At 41.7% G+C, this 14,711-nt stretch overlaps 1 protein-coding gene across 5 annotated transcripts in view; it reads right to left on the reverse strand.

Annotated features, from left to right (window-relative positions):
• Positions 1-251: 251 nt before the first annotated feature.
• gramd1a (GRAM domain containing 1A) overlaps positions 252-14,711 on the reverse strand; it is a 30,459-nt gene continuing 15,999 nt past the window's right edge. For all 5 annotated transcript variants that reach the window (XM_056379903.1, XM_056379900.1, XM_056379902.1 and 2 more), the window contains 11 exons: positions 14,382-14,685; positions 12,695-12,848; positions 11,220-11,366; positions 9,948-10,069; positions 9,072-9,214; positions 6,922-7,025; positions 6,159-6,389; positions 4,915-4,999; positions 3,437-3,544; positions 2,516-2,636; positions 252-2,333 (listed from right to left, as the gene is read on the reverse strand). In XM_056379903.1, the coding sequence (XP_056235878.1) occupies positions 2,232-2,333; positions 2,516-2,636; positions 3,437-3,544; positions 4,915-4,999; positions 6,159-6,389; positions 6,922-7,025; positions 9,072-9,214; positions 9,948-10,069; positions 11,220-11,366; positions 12,695-12,848; positions 14,382-14,685 (1,621 nt within the window). In that variant the 3' untranslated portion in view covers positions 252-2,231. The remainder of the gene's footprint in view (positions 2,334-2,515; positions 2,637-3,436; positions 3,545-4,914; positions 5,000-6,158; positions 6,390-6,921; positions 7,026-9,071; positions 9,215-9,947; positions 10,070-11,219; positions 11,367-12,694; positions 12,849-14,381; positions 14,686-14,711) is intronic.

The raw sequence follows: 14,711 nt of genomic DNA on the forward strand, positions 1-14,711 counted from the left end.
GGTTTTGTACTTTGTCTTAGCTGCACAATGTTTATTTAGAGTTTAAATGAGATCAGAAACTATTTTGGAAATCAATCGTTTCAGCCATTTACCAAGCAAAAAATGTATTTTACATTTTGTCAGCCAAACTATTAAGAAAATTATAGACACACTGACAATAAAAATAATTACCAGTCGCAGCCTTATTTGACCCAAATGCTCTTCAAGGTGCAGACACACACAGACTCAAAGACGAGTGAGGACTTGTTGCATGTTTTAGAACTTTTCATTTCTCTCCACGGCGTGGTGTACAATCACATCTTTACAGTACATTCTCATCCCCGCTCCTCAGCTGTCTCTCTCTCTCTCTCTCCCCCACCCCAGGCTCCCTCCCCCTCCCTCCCTAAATAAATATTACAACCTTTTGTCATCCGCGGACGGCCATGCACAGCAGGGCCCACATGCTTCTGTAGCCGCTATTTTCAGTGAAATAGAGAGAGAGAGAGCGAGCAGGTGAATGGGAAGAGGGAGCACACGGAGGAAAGAGAGGAAGAGTGGGGGTTGAGTGATGAGAAGAAGAAGAAGAAGAAGAAGAAGAAGAGGAAGAAGAAGAAGACAGGCTGAAAATAAACAACAAATAAAGATGACAAAATAATAAAGATAGAAAATGAAAAAGGAATTCAATAAAAAGAGAAGACAAGTTACTCAAATTAATCTTACAAACGCACACAAACACACACACAAAAAAAAAAAAACAATACTGCAAAACAGATTCCCTTTTTTCTCCACCTGGGCCTGCAAAGTTCCGGTTGGTCCTTTTATTTTGAAATGTCTGGCCCATAAGTAGCTGACCGTTGTGATATTTTACGTTTCTACCTAATCAAGTCTACGGTAAATCCTGAACTGTTACAGTCTGGCACTGTGATACAAAGAGTGAGCAACTAAACCTGAAAAATAAATCTCAAAATAATAATAATAATATATATATAAAGAAACGCTAATATGAAAATGTAACATCTGAAAATGTAACAGTGAGGATTCCTCATGAACACACACGCATACTTCTCTCAAGTCAAAATCTTCTTTGCTTGGTTTTTTCACTGCTTCTACACACATTCACGCACATCCTCATTATTATTATTATAATTATATACTACTTTGTTTGAAACATTCAAAAAGTACTAGAATCACTATTGTCATTATTGCTGTGACCAGTAATTATTCTCTTGTAGCTCCTCTTGGTCCGCACCGCAACAGCAAATCAGAGCACAAAATACCCACCACATGACTTCTTAAGAGCAGGACAGGACTTCAGGTCAAAAGTCATTGGTAATAATAAATACTGTAACGGCCCGAGAAACAGCTTGATGCCCTAACAAACAACCCAACACACTGATTTTGAAAAAAAGATAAAACCCCGACAGGAACGGGAGGAGTGGGAGTGTGTTTGGGATTTATCTTCAGATGTACAATTCACATCTAAAAATCAGGGTGAAGACTAAAGTGTCTGGTGTTGAAATGTTCCTCGTCCCCTTTCGCAGAGGGTTGACGGCCTCTGGCGGGTCGCAACTCGGACATAGAAGAAGAAGAAAAAAAAAAAAATCTCTGGCAGACATAGCGAGAGAGGCGTCCTGCTCCCCGTCAGCACTCTCGTTTCTCCTCCTACGTGTTTTTATTCCTCACATCCACACAGCAGGTGGTGTTCCCCTTTTTGTTTCAGCAGGCATTCACTAGAGGCAAGGGTATCTTAACTGTTCCCAGGACTTGGAGGGAAGAGCACCCACTTTCCAGAATCACTGAATCTGTGAAATGTCGCAGGTCAGAAGAGAAAACCGAAGTCTGTGATAGTCATAAAATTGGGAAGGAGGTCGGAATTAAAGTTGTTCTGAAACACGGTTGGCCGTTTTGAAATGTGTCTTATGATTCTTGAGGAGCGGATGGCGTGAGTCGGCCCACCAGTGGCCTCTTTCCATACACTACATACAGATGACTTGCAGCTGTAGGTAAATTATTGCTGTGGTCCTGATAGCTTCCAGTCTGAGTGAGAGTTCACTGAAGTTGTTACTGGTTCAGGCTGAAGGCGAACGTTGCCATTTCAAGTCAGTCAGGAGTTGTGGGTAATGTAGTTTCCCCTCCCGCATGTTCCAAACCTGGTTTTCAATTTGGAAATGAGGGAGGGAAGAGAGGGGTCCGCCAGAGTGTATTTAGATGTGGGGAACAGTCGGAGTGGTGTTGACCAGAAGAGGTAGGGCTCAGGGCTCAGTCACGGGGTCTGTGAGGGTGTCAGTGGGCGGGTCCTGCTGCACCTCTGGGACCACAATCCCCCGGTGGAGTTTTTCTAAAGACTGCTTCATCTGGGAGATGAACATGGTCGGGGTGAGAGAGAGGTCAGGTCAGACGTGCTGGATTACATAATGCAGTGAAAACATCTAGGAAATTATGAGCATAGGCAGTTTGTGTTTTGTGCACATGCGTCCCCCCTTGCAGGTGTGCACTACAAGCATTTCGCCTCACAGACTAAAAAGAAAACACAAACCTGGTCGAGAAGTGTGACAGAGGACTGCAGGATCTGCTGCCACTTGCTGAGCTGAGCCTGGTGAAACTGCCTCTGGAGCTGCAGGACCTGAGCCCACTCGCCGGCCGTCTGGGGCAAAGGACTGAGGAGAGGAAGGAGGCGAAAACAAGAGGAGAGGAGAAAGAAAGGGAGGAGGAAGGAGGATATGAAGAGGTATGGAGAGAGAACAAGACAAGTGCACAGTCATCAAAATGTTTGCATGCCAGTAGTCATTCCTAATCCTACACTAGGGGGCAGCAGAAACAAGCTAGGTGGACATATATTACATCCAGCAGATACAGAGAAACATTAGCGTCCATGTCCATCTAATGAATGTTAATGTTTAAGCTCCTATTAGCTCTTGTTTGCTCTCGGCCGACTCCTGGGGGAAACGCATGGCTTTTTAGCTGCTAAACACTCCACTACGTTCACCAGCTCGTTGCTAACTTTGTCCGTCTGCCATTTGGTGCTGAGCTCGTAGTGTACATTTGTGTTTTACAGCTTTTTCACTGAAAACACCTGTGTGGCCAAAAAAAACAGCGAGTGAATCAAAACACTAAAGCTGCGGGTTAGAAAACCAAAACAATAGGCTGAAGGACGCCGCAGCGCTCTGTAGAGTCGGGTGGTCATTAGAAGTGACAAGTAGTTATGTGATTCACAAAAAATATTGATAATAGCTGCTTCAAATTAATTTCCATCTACTTAACCTTGAAAAGGCAATGGATTATTCTGTCGCTCTGCGGTAACTTAAAGCTCTGAGGGACATTACGGCCTCAGATCCCACAAGAATAGCTCCATAAGCCTGAGACCAAACACCAATTAACACCACAGTCCCGCTGGGTGAGGAACGGAGATAACAGAGTGTCTCGTACATTTGTATGGAAAACAGTGCGGCGTGTTTACCTGTCAGCAACAGAATAGGAGTGCCACGTCTCCAGTGTATGGGCCGCCCTTTCCAGAGCGTACAGCTTGTAGAAGAGCAGCATGTTGAGAGCCACCAGCACCACCAGACTGACGGGGACAGAGAGAGAAGAGGGTTTTCAAGATTTACTAACTGCTATGAAAATGCTCAAAAAAATTCTTTAATGGAAAGCATCAGTCAGATATAAACAGGAAACTAATGGATCAGGGTTTGTAAATGCCCTCAAGGTCCATTTACACACAACCCAGCTCTCAATAATATCACACTGTAATTTTGTTACAGGAAAAATCCATCCTGACGCAAATACCAGTGTCAAAAACAAACAAACAAAGTATTGCTGATATATATGATATATGTTGTATTCTACGTTCAAATGTAGATGTTGTGACCAGTTACCTCAATTTTAATAGCAGAATTAAGACTTTTTCCTAGACTCACCAGTCTGCAACATCAGTCAACAATTTCTCCACTGGCAGTAGCTACCATAGACCAGAATGCAATGCAGCCATAAAACATCTTGCTCTATTATAGCTCTCTACCTTCATCTGAAATTTAGTCTAGGCCTGTTCTTTTTTCTTTGAGTGAGAGAGAGACAGGAAAGGGAGAGGGAGAGTGGGTGACTTGCAGCAAAGGGCCACAGGTCCGGCTTGAACCCGGGCCGCTGCACAGTGCATAAGAAGACACAGAATCACCCCTGATATACAGTGATCATACACAACAGTGTGAAGGTGCTTCATGGCTAAATGCAAAGCAAACCTTAAAGACATGAGGCGTCCAATCTCAACAGATTTCAATGGTGGATTTTTCCTGTGAGAAAATTATCGTTTTCATACTTAGTTCATATTTATGCAGCCATTGGTATAAAATCAAAGCCTCTTATACGAACCTGATACAGATCCTATGCACAAGAAGTATTGCAGAAAGGAGGGAAAAGAAGAGAAATGGCGAGAAAGGCATTGTGAAGCTGTTAGTATGCAGAAGATCGATATCCAACATGTCTGGATGAGGGAGCATTCAGACATGGATGGAACCAAGACAGCAGAAAGCTAATATAATCAAAACTATACAATCAAACCAGGGATTTGATCAGATGGGAACTCCTAAATTTGCACTGTATTACACAATATAGGAAAGGGTGTATTGTATTACTAAGGAGGAGGACCACATGCAAGGACACACACATGCTTTAATGTGTCAACTACTGATTTTCCACTTTATAACTGTACACTCAGAGAATCCCTCTTATCTATTTATAAACATTCATCTCTGTTCTGACTCACTCATTGTGAGTGAGATGATTAGTTAAGAATACATAAGATTCATATGACCAGTGCGCAGTAAAACATAAAACATTAAACATTAAAATCATATTAAAATAGCCAGAAGGGAATGTCAGAACAGAGAATCTGAAAGTCTGGTGTCAGGACCACAAACACACAGTTCACACATTCGAACTTACATGAAGCTGACGATGAGGAGGATGGTCGATATACTGTTGTGTCCTCCACCACGTGAACGCTCTCCCAGCTTTATATACTGAGCACCTAAAACAAACAAACAAACGAATGGATCAGGGTTCCCATTGTGTTTTGGGTGTACATTTCCAACAGCAATACATCTTAATGTTTCCAGGCCCTTAAAATACTTCTTCCATGAGTCAAAACAGTAATTATTTCAGTAAAATTATCCATTTATGAATTCAACTTTTATTTTCCCAAACTTTGTCTGGAAATTGCTCTCAAAATTTCTCGACATCCCATTAAAAGCTTCCCTGTGGAGTCTGCAACCTCTTGTAGTGCTCTGCAGCAGTTTCTGTATCGTTCGTCACATGCATGTGCGTGAGGACACACACTCATGCACAGTCCTACCAATGGTTCACAAGTGATCTACAAGTGGGAGGAAGATGAGTACAAATGTGGATGTAAACAATGCAGGATTTTAAATAGTTTTTTTTTTTTCTTTTTAAAATCTGTTTTGCAAATATATTTAATGAGGAGGGAAATTAATTCAACACTTTTGTTTGACCTCAAAGATACACACAATGTGATCTGGTGAGTAACACTCAGTGTCGAGCATAACTTTTCACCATGTTCAATTTAAGACATTTTTAATACCACATAGATTCTATACATGTTTCACAGTCACACTGACCAAAGTATATAAAAACAGTGGGGATGTTAAGGCCTAGAATTATCTACAGTGCAATATGTGCGATAAATGTCAGTTTATTTTCATTTATTTCAATCAATACTTCCTGCCATATTCCTCATAATATAATAAATCATTAACTATGACCTGGACCTGGCAGCAGAAAATGGATGCAATGAAAAAATGTACTTTTTATTAACTAATTCATTTAAGGTCCAGGATCTAGAACAATAGTGCTGGGGGTTTTCATCGAAGTTTTGTCAAACTCACCAACAAAGAACATTTTATAACCACCACTAACGCCCAACTCAGGTTAAAAGGAAAAATGTGTTTTAACACCTTTGAAGACCTGCGTTTGTTTGTTTTATTTCTTGAAAACTTCACAGGGCACCTTTAAGTTCAATGTTGAAAGAAGAAGTACAGACAGAACCACTAGAGGGCAGTATTGCACCTAAGATGGAATCAGGCTTTGATTGGCCGTCAACATCGTTGGCACAGATTGAAATCCCAGCACGGACCCAAACCCCTTCAACAACTGTATCCCGGCTGACTTACTGGCTTCTCTCCTTTCCCTCTCCTCTCCGACTCCTCTGTCCCCTCGCTCCCCGCCGCCCACACCTCCTCCATCTCTCTCTCTCTCCCTTTCGCCCTGCCGTCGAGAGCAGGTGCGTTTGCGGCGGCGCAGGGCCGGTGGGGTCTTGGCAGCATCGGCGCCCACTGCTTCGCCTGTGGTCACCACAGAGACCTCAGACTGCAGTAGCGTCTCCAGCTTGCACACCTCACTCTCTGCACGGGGCAAAGTAAATAGGTGGAGGGATTAAAATACTGATCAAACTGTCACAGCGTGCTCTAAATATGGCTCAACAGCATAACAGACTGAATGTGAAAACAGTATTATCAAACAGTCACAATAAGCAAAAAAAGAAATTCAAATCAAGCTAAAGAAAAAATGGTGGCATTGGTGCCAAAACTCACTGTAGCCTTAACTCTGTTCAAGTATAACGTCTCCTCACTTTGAGGTTGTTCATTTTTACTGTCAAATCAAAATACATAAACCATGAACTGTCTGTCGACATCCATTTATATTGAAAATAGAAAACAGAAGTAGCTCACACCAGTTGTAAATAGTAATTGGACTGCATTAACATGCCAACATGAACTGTGGATTTGGCTTTCATAATCAACTGTGGCCTGCGTAAGCAGTTTCACTTTGCTTTTGTTCAGTTATTTACAAAAGGGAAGTATGCCTGAATGGGTTAGTTTCCGCAGGTCGTGTGTATAGAAAGATACGGTGGAGGAGGCGAACCATGTGACTTACCCATGTGTCTGTAGTACTCCTCAATGCCGCTCCAGGTGTTCTTTTCGATCAATGCTTTCACCAGGCTCCACGGCTGCTTCCGGTAGCAGATGTCTGAGGAAACTCTGGGCAGAGGAAAAACAAACACACCGGGTTTAAAACCTATATAGGAAATCTAATGTGTGGATCAGTATGTCATGTTGTTTATATCATTCATTTCCTATTATTTTCACTCAGTTCCTGACAACAAGCAGGAACCTGTGTTAAAAAAAGTTCCTGCCAATTAATTTAGAAACTGGACAATCTAACTGACATCTCCAAGTTTTTAAATGATCAAGATATCCATGTTCCAAAGAAAGCAAATCAGAAAACATGCACAACATGCCAATCACAGCACAGTGTGTGTGTGTGTGTGTGTGTGTGTGTGCGTGTGTGTGTGTGTGTGTGTGTGTCAGACTATGCTACTACTGGAGGTTTTGAACACTAAGACCTTTTTGTTCGTCTGCCTGTAAATAGCAACCATGACCTATTACAGATGCTTTCTATACAAGATTAGGTCAAACTCGAGTATAGGGCTGGACTGTGGATGTTCAATGTGCGAAGTTGTGGATGAAGTTGAAAAATGTTGTGGAACCGCTGTAAATAACTACCTTCAATGGAAAGTAGCTCAAACCTGCTGGAAAAGGCGCTAAATGTTGCTAGATGACATAATACACTAATTAGCATATTCATGACAGCATAGCGCCGTATTTGCACTCTGCCTAGTGTCAGCCGGTTTCAGCCTTTATCTGTTTGCTTCCTTCTTGCGCTCTGTGCTCACATATACAGTATTTTGACAGCTGAATTCCCAATACAGCAGTTCTCATTTACATGTTTTCCTGTTTCTGTTGTCAGAGAACAAAAAGTATGAAATCTTCACTGAGACGCAGCCCATTGAGACTACATGGTAACTAGCTGTCGCTTCCAAGCCATCTGTGGGGCATTACTGGTAACGCTCTTCTACATAAAGTAGCTTAGGTTTGTCCAAAAAGTCACTACATTTGACGCTGGTTGCTTTTTTTTTTTTTTTTTTTTTTTTAATATGGAAAAAGTTGGGTCTGGAAAGTCGGTAAATCTAACAACAAAGGTGCTAAGTTGGCAATACTTCCTGTAAACCCACACACATTCACACACCCATGATGTAATAGAAACTGTTTGAGCCAATTCATTGCAAACGAGCAATGACCAATGGGGAAACTCCAACACACTGGTTGACCAATGGTGCAACGTCTCCATACTGTACCATTTGAACGGAAAGTAATTAGAAGAAGAGTTTATGGGACAAATTTTCATAATTTAAAAGAAAAATCCTCTACACCAGAATTAAATATATTTAGTCTATTAATTTATTCAGTTATTTCCTTTTTGGATTCAGATAATACCAGATTGTAAGTGGGGAAAAAAGGCTCCAAATGAAAAGGCATATAGGGATACAGGCCCATGTAAGGGCTGTGTGAGACAGTCAAAGCCCTTACTTAAACAAAACATGTCTTGTGGCCCCATTGGATAATAGTCTATTGAGGCTAGTGTCAGTGGAGAAACCACTGTCTCCTTCTTGTTGAACATTGTTAAGGAAGATGCCACAGCTCTTTGATCCTGAGAAGCCAACATCACGATTTGTGTTGCCAATAATAAAAACCCTATGGCTGGAAATACTGGAAATATGCTGATGTGTCATCAACTGATGTACAATACGTTTGGCCAGTAATGTCTGCAGAATGATGAAAGAAAGAAACACCGCTAGCTGTTGGGTGTTTGGACTGGTATTAAAAAGTCTAAGGGAGTCTAGATCAAACAAGGGAGGGAAAGGTCTGATGGGATTAGTTCATATGCCAATGAGAGTTTCTGGTCCCCAGGGTAAAGGACCTAGCCACTCAATTATAGTTTGCATCATTTATTTAGCTGGGACCTGAAAGTGCATGTGTAAACAATGATCAAATTTAATGAGCTGATGAAACATGGCAGCGTTTTCTCTCCTCTGTTTGGAGTTCTGTTAAATTCTCTCTGTAACATTAAGTTTGATGCTCGTGGCTCCTCTGTTTTAATATTGTTTTCACAGTTCATTTGTGTGTGTGAAGTTAAAGAAAATTCCACCCACATGGATTACCCCAATAAGACCACACCAAACCTACCTGAGCCGGCTCTTGTGCTTGTTGATGGAGGTGAGGCAGTATCTGTGGACAGTGTAGAAGTAGTCCTGGTAGGGGATGCCAGAGGTGATGACTTCAGAGTCCACCACATAGCACTCGCCTCGGGCACTGCTCTTATGCAACGTCTGGAGGCAAAAAGAGAAGTGGAGGTAGTCAGTTAATGGAGTGCAAACCTCTTGGTTTCTACAGTTTTCTGTTCTGTTGTCAGTGTAAATAAGTTTGTGCTCCAGAGAAGCAGAAATCAATATGACAACTAGTAAAACCCAAGAAAGCTGAGCTATCAAAAAACCACCACCACCACTGTATATACAGTACATCATTAAATTACCCTGTCACAGCAGTGAAGCAGGTAGTTTTTGCTCAGTATAAATACAGCAGTAGTATAAAACCACAGCAAGGAAATTAACATCAGTGCTAGAGAAAAAGGGGATTAATTAATTCACAAAACAAAGACGGTTCAAAATGCTTTGAGGGAAAACTGGTGCCTAAAATATTACCACTTTGTAACTGAAGGACTAATTCTAATTTTATGGCAGCACAATGGTTTGGTTTGAGTTTACAGTAACATCATTTCCAAATCGTTATTTCTGAATTAAATTCTTCACTTGTTTTCATGATGTGTACAATTAATTGTTTTTATTATCACTTTTCACACTGAAACCTTAACTGGGCCCAGAACTGGAACCAACATGAAGCAAAAGTTAAAAGATCCCCAAATACAACTGTACAGAAAGTTCCACTCCAGTTCAGGTTGAGTAAGCACAGTGTTCCTGCCCAGTTATTTGCCTTTTACAGAACCCGAGTGCCACAGGGCTTAATAGTTAAACTACAAAAGGCCGGTGTTTGTCAAGGACTGACCTGCGTTTCCACCACAGGGGCAGTCTTGGGGCCGAGGGGGTTGTTGAGGGCTATGGTGTAGCTAAGCACACGGCTGGTAGTCCCACTGCTGCTGTCCTGCTGCCATTCACCCACCGACAAGTCTGAGAGAGAGGGAGAAAAGAGACGTGAGTGAGTCGGAGACAGAAGAAGAGACACCAAGTTCAAAGATATTTTGTGAAAATGAGAGCGCAAAAGAGAGGATGAGAATTAATGAATGAAAAGGAGAGAGACCATGAGATCCAGTGAGGTTGAAGATGGTAGAGAGAGGGAGAGAGAGAGAGAGAGAAAAAGAGAGGGTAAAACCACACTCCCTTCTTAAAAAAAACAAAAAAAAGACAGAATGAAATGCCCCAATTAGAGCTACACAATGTTCCCTAGCGGGCTGGGCCTCTGGCTGGGGTCGCCACTGGCCAAATCAACTCCACGGCTTTGTCTCTGGCCTCATTTAAACCAGAGAAATGTCTAAAATACACACTGCATTTATGCAAGGATGACTTCAAATATATAAAATAAAGTAGTTGTACAGTGACAAAGCAAAGCCAATCACAAATGGTGGATAACACCACATGAAGAGCTAGTGTGGCACCCTCATTAGTGGCACAATACAGCATGTCTCTGAGGGGTGGGGGGGTAAGTTATCACATTTGTATTTATCAGCTGGACCGAGTGGCACGGCAGCTCTCAAAAGAACTAGTTTCAAAAAAGAAAAAAACATCAGCAACAAAATGTTTAAAAAAAGTAGAGACCTTCGCAGGTGTTTTCTTAACACTCGAGTTTTAATGGCAGAAACATGTCACATTCACTAAAACCTCGATAGCGAACATCAGGGTGTAGTGAGAGACACAAAGAAGGAAAGTGTAAGTGGTTTTTCCACAGACTGCAGCCTCAATGGTCCGGTAAACAGCAGAGCAACAACAATTACCGGGCTTCAATCGTCACCGTATCAACAGGAAAAACTCGCTCTCTTGGACTTAATGTTATGCAACAAGTCAATGCAAGTTGCATTCTGGAAAATGTAGGAACATCACATAATCATCAAAGCTAAAAACAGTTTCACAGCACGAGAAAGAACTCGCAGAGATCTGTCAAACATGGGATCAATGACAACAAAAACAAAAAAACAACAGAACAAAAAGTGTCTCAATATCCCATCGTTTAAATCAATGGGAGTGGTATAACCCTAGAAAAAAACTTGGAATTTCACATCAACAGCGTGTGCAAGCAGATACAAGGTGTGTGTGTTTAACCTACCAGTGAAGTGCCGCTGAGAGAAGAGGTGCTGGATGAAGTGTGTGTCAGCAGAGAACAGCAAGTCGTGCAGCTTGTCTACGCTCATGCGGACCGCAGTGTTGATGTGCAGCCGCCCGCTCAGGTCCGCACAGAATGACTCCACTTCACCTTAACGCCAAGAAGAAAAAACATTTAACATTTACTTTTCTTTAGATTCTTTTTTCCAGTTATTTTAGTGGTTTTTTTTTGCTGGTTTATTTTAAATGGCTCTAAAAATGCATCCTAATGTATTGTTCATCCTTTGCCAGTATAATTTAAACACTGAGACATTAAAGTATGTTTGTTTTATCGGTAAATTTGACATCATAATAATCACACTTACTCTAGCATAAATTGCTGTTGTATGTCTTTGCTTATTCCTGAATGGATGAAAGTAAAACTGAGCAGTTTCTGGTTTACACATTAAAATCTTTTGAGAAATGCTCTCTGTGCTTAATATTAAACTTCCAGGCAATCATATCATTATCTTGTCAGCTCTGAGGTAATTTTAAGGTTAATCATCTGACTTTGCCAAAAACAGCATGCATATAACTGGAGTTTAATGACACGCACAGTATCTTTGGCTGTGGTGGACATAAACTTCCAAAGGACACCTGGGAATAAATTCTTATTTCTGCACTTCCGGTTCTCTTTTCCTGAACTTTATGGGTTTTTTGAATGGGTTTTTGGTTAAATGGTTGAAATAAAGTCTGTAGTTAACACAAGCTCAAGACATTTTCATGTACGAAAACAAACTAAGTCAGTAAAAAACCCACTCATGATTTCTTTAAGCTTTCATGTGTCTTCAAAAAGGAACTTTAGTGGTGCTAACGTTGAAGTCATGCGACCGTGGTGTAGTTCCTTAACAGTCTAATATTAGCTTTTTACCCCTGGCGATTCTATTTAGGCTTCAAAAATCACAAAAGTGGTGTTCCTGAGTGAAGATTATCTCGCTGAACAAAACGTGAAGCTATCAGAAACTCTTGTTTGTCGCACATCTTATTTTCGGCTATAATCCAAAAGCTTTCTGTCGAGGGAACCAGGTCTATGCTAACGGGTTGGTCAACAACAACACATCATCCCTGCAGCACTCATAACTCGCTATAATAACATTTAGCAATGACGTAAAGACAAAGTTACTGTACAATCAGATTAAAGCCGACAATCTTAAATGAATATAGTAAATTAAGAAAACACCACAAGTTTAGACAGTTGAGTTTAAAGCTCTAGCATAGCAGCATAACAGACATCAAAAGGGTTAAGCAAAATAAGTTTCAAGATGTATTCCCTCAGTTTTAGTCAACTCAATACACATCACTTAAATCAAATATTGTTTAAAAAAAAGTTACTATTAAAATATTGCTATCCTAATCTCATCTAATATTTATATCATTTACACTTTTTCATCTCGACCGGGTTCTTGTGGCGGTCTGTATCCAAACCCAAACAACACTCACTTTCTTCTTGCGTGTCAGAGGAGTTGCTGGGGTCTGTGGGTAGTTCCTCATCGTTGGTGATGTCCAGTGAGGAGAGGTTTCCCAGACTGGTCGTTGGCTGGGGCAGCATGTGATTGGTTGACTCAGACAGACTGTCCCCACCCTCTTCGAGATTCTGGTGCAGTGAGGGGGAAAAAAACACACCAGAGGACAGTTAGCAAGAGGTTTGTAGGGAAATCACCCCATTGTCATATGACTTGAGACGAAAGAGGCCTCAGCTGGGCTGACCTCGTGTTGACGCAGCCTGAGCAGACATACCACTGCAGCCGTGTCTGAAACCGACACACAGTAAACACAGCACTCCATTTATTCACTGTAGCTTTGCTTAGACTTGATCAACACAGACAACCACAGAAGCTGCTTTTGAGCAGAATTGATTGGACAAAGAGCCAACCTAAAACAGCTACACACTCTTCCACGACTCCTCACTTAAAAACATGTACATCCTGATTTTTTGTCAAAAATGCTTTTGTTTATTTGTATTATTAGTTTGCATAAGATTAGAAGTCCCACGGTGGATTCACATGGATGCTGCAGTTATGTGGCATGCACTGTGCAAGCACGTTCCTTATTTGTGCTTTTAAATTATTATCATTTTTGCCTTATCTAAGCATGGCCCCTGTTATTGAAAGGTGCTATACTAATGAACCTGCCATGGTTCAGATTATTTATTGAGGAGAACAATTCCATTAGACAGATTAAAGTAGTGCATCAATTTCAGTGTTAAAAGGCACTACACAGCGCTGCTAATGTTGGCTTGTATTGGATATGTTAGCCAGTATACAAATCAGACTTGTTTGGCAAGTACAACATGAATCATAGCTGGCTAGACACGATTATTTACTTGCTAAGACACGGATATTACACAAACACAGACTCTGTCAGATGTTATCCACAATCATTTGTTTTAGGTTTTGATTTTGTTTTTGCACATGGTATAAAATGTCTCCATTGTGAAAATCAAGTTATTCCAAGGTGCATAAAAAGGGTATTTTCATGCAAAAAGAAAAAATGAAAATAATAGCTTCTACATTAGCGGTATCAAGTCAAAACAAAACTCGAGAAATCATTGTTCTCCTGGCGGGTAGCTGGTTCTGGGTTTCATGTAGTGAATCTCACGGTCACGCGTATGGGAGAGACAGACTGAAAAGAAACTGCGCATTGATCTAAGCTCTTGGTTTGTGTTTGTGGATGTGGTATTATCTCTGGTTACAAGAGAGGAAGCCACGGGAGTCAAAGGAGCAGTGTGTGGATTCTACTGTATTCAGTCCATCTCTGCCGTGTAGCTAATGGCAGCTGGCTGCAGATTTCAGGCTGATGTCTTGAAACACAAACAGCAGGAGCAGATTAATTATGTGAGTAGACTTTTCTGCTCCATCTGTGTTGCAGCTGATTATTAAAGTTGAAGTCTCCACTTAATGAAGCAGAGGCAATGTACAGACCGTCCATAGCAATATGGGATACCCTGCTTTTTAATATCCATTACGATAACAGCTTTGAAGGCAGAGTCTTTTATCATTCTTGTACAACTCAAGTACATGAAATCATAGATCCTCCCATGTGATCAGACTGTGCATTATACTATATTGGAGACAAGATATTGCCTTGTTAATGCCTAACTAATGTGGATGTCAAGAAGAACACTCACAAAGGAGGCCGGAGCAGAGGCAGAGGCGGAGGCATTGGTGGGAGTGGTGGATGGCAATGAGCTGTGGGAGCTGGGCGGGCTGGGTTCAAGCGGGTCAGAGCTGAGTCTGCGTCCAGATGAGGAGGGCATCTCTATGGGCAGACAGGAGGCGGAGTTAGGGGGAGAGGAGCCCCCGAGGTTTGTAGCAGAGGATGGGCTGGCTGGACCGCAGGGCACCAGGGGAGGGGGAGAGCTGCCGGTAGAGGGAACTGACACTGAGCTCAGGTCTAGCAGATCTGTGACCGACACCGACTCGTCTCCTGGCCTGGGGAAAGGAGGGAGAGGAAGTGA

The sequence above is a fragment of the Seriola aureovittata genome, chromosome 7 (genome assembly GCF_021018895.1).
Source record: "Seriola aureovittata isolate HTS-2021-v1 ecotype China chromosome 7, ASM2101889v1, whole genome shotgun sequence".
Classification (NCBI taxonomy): Eukaryota; Metazoa; Chordata; class Actinopteri; order Carangiformes; family Carangidae; genus Seriola; species Seriola aureovittata.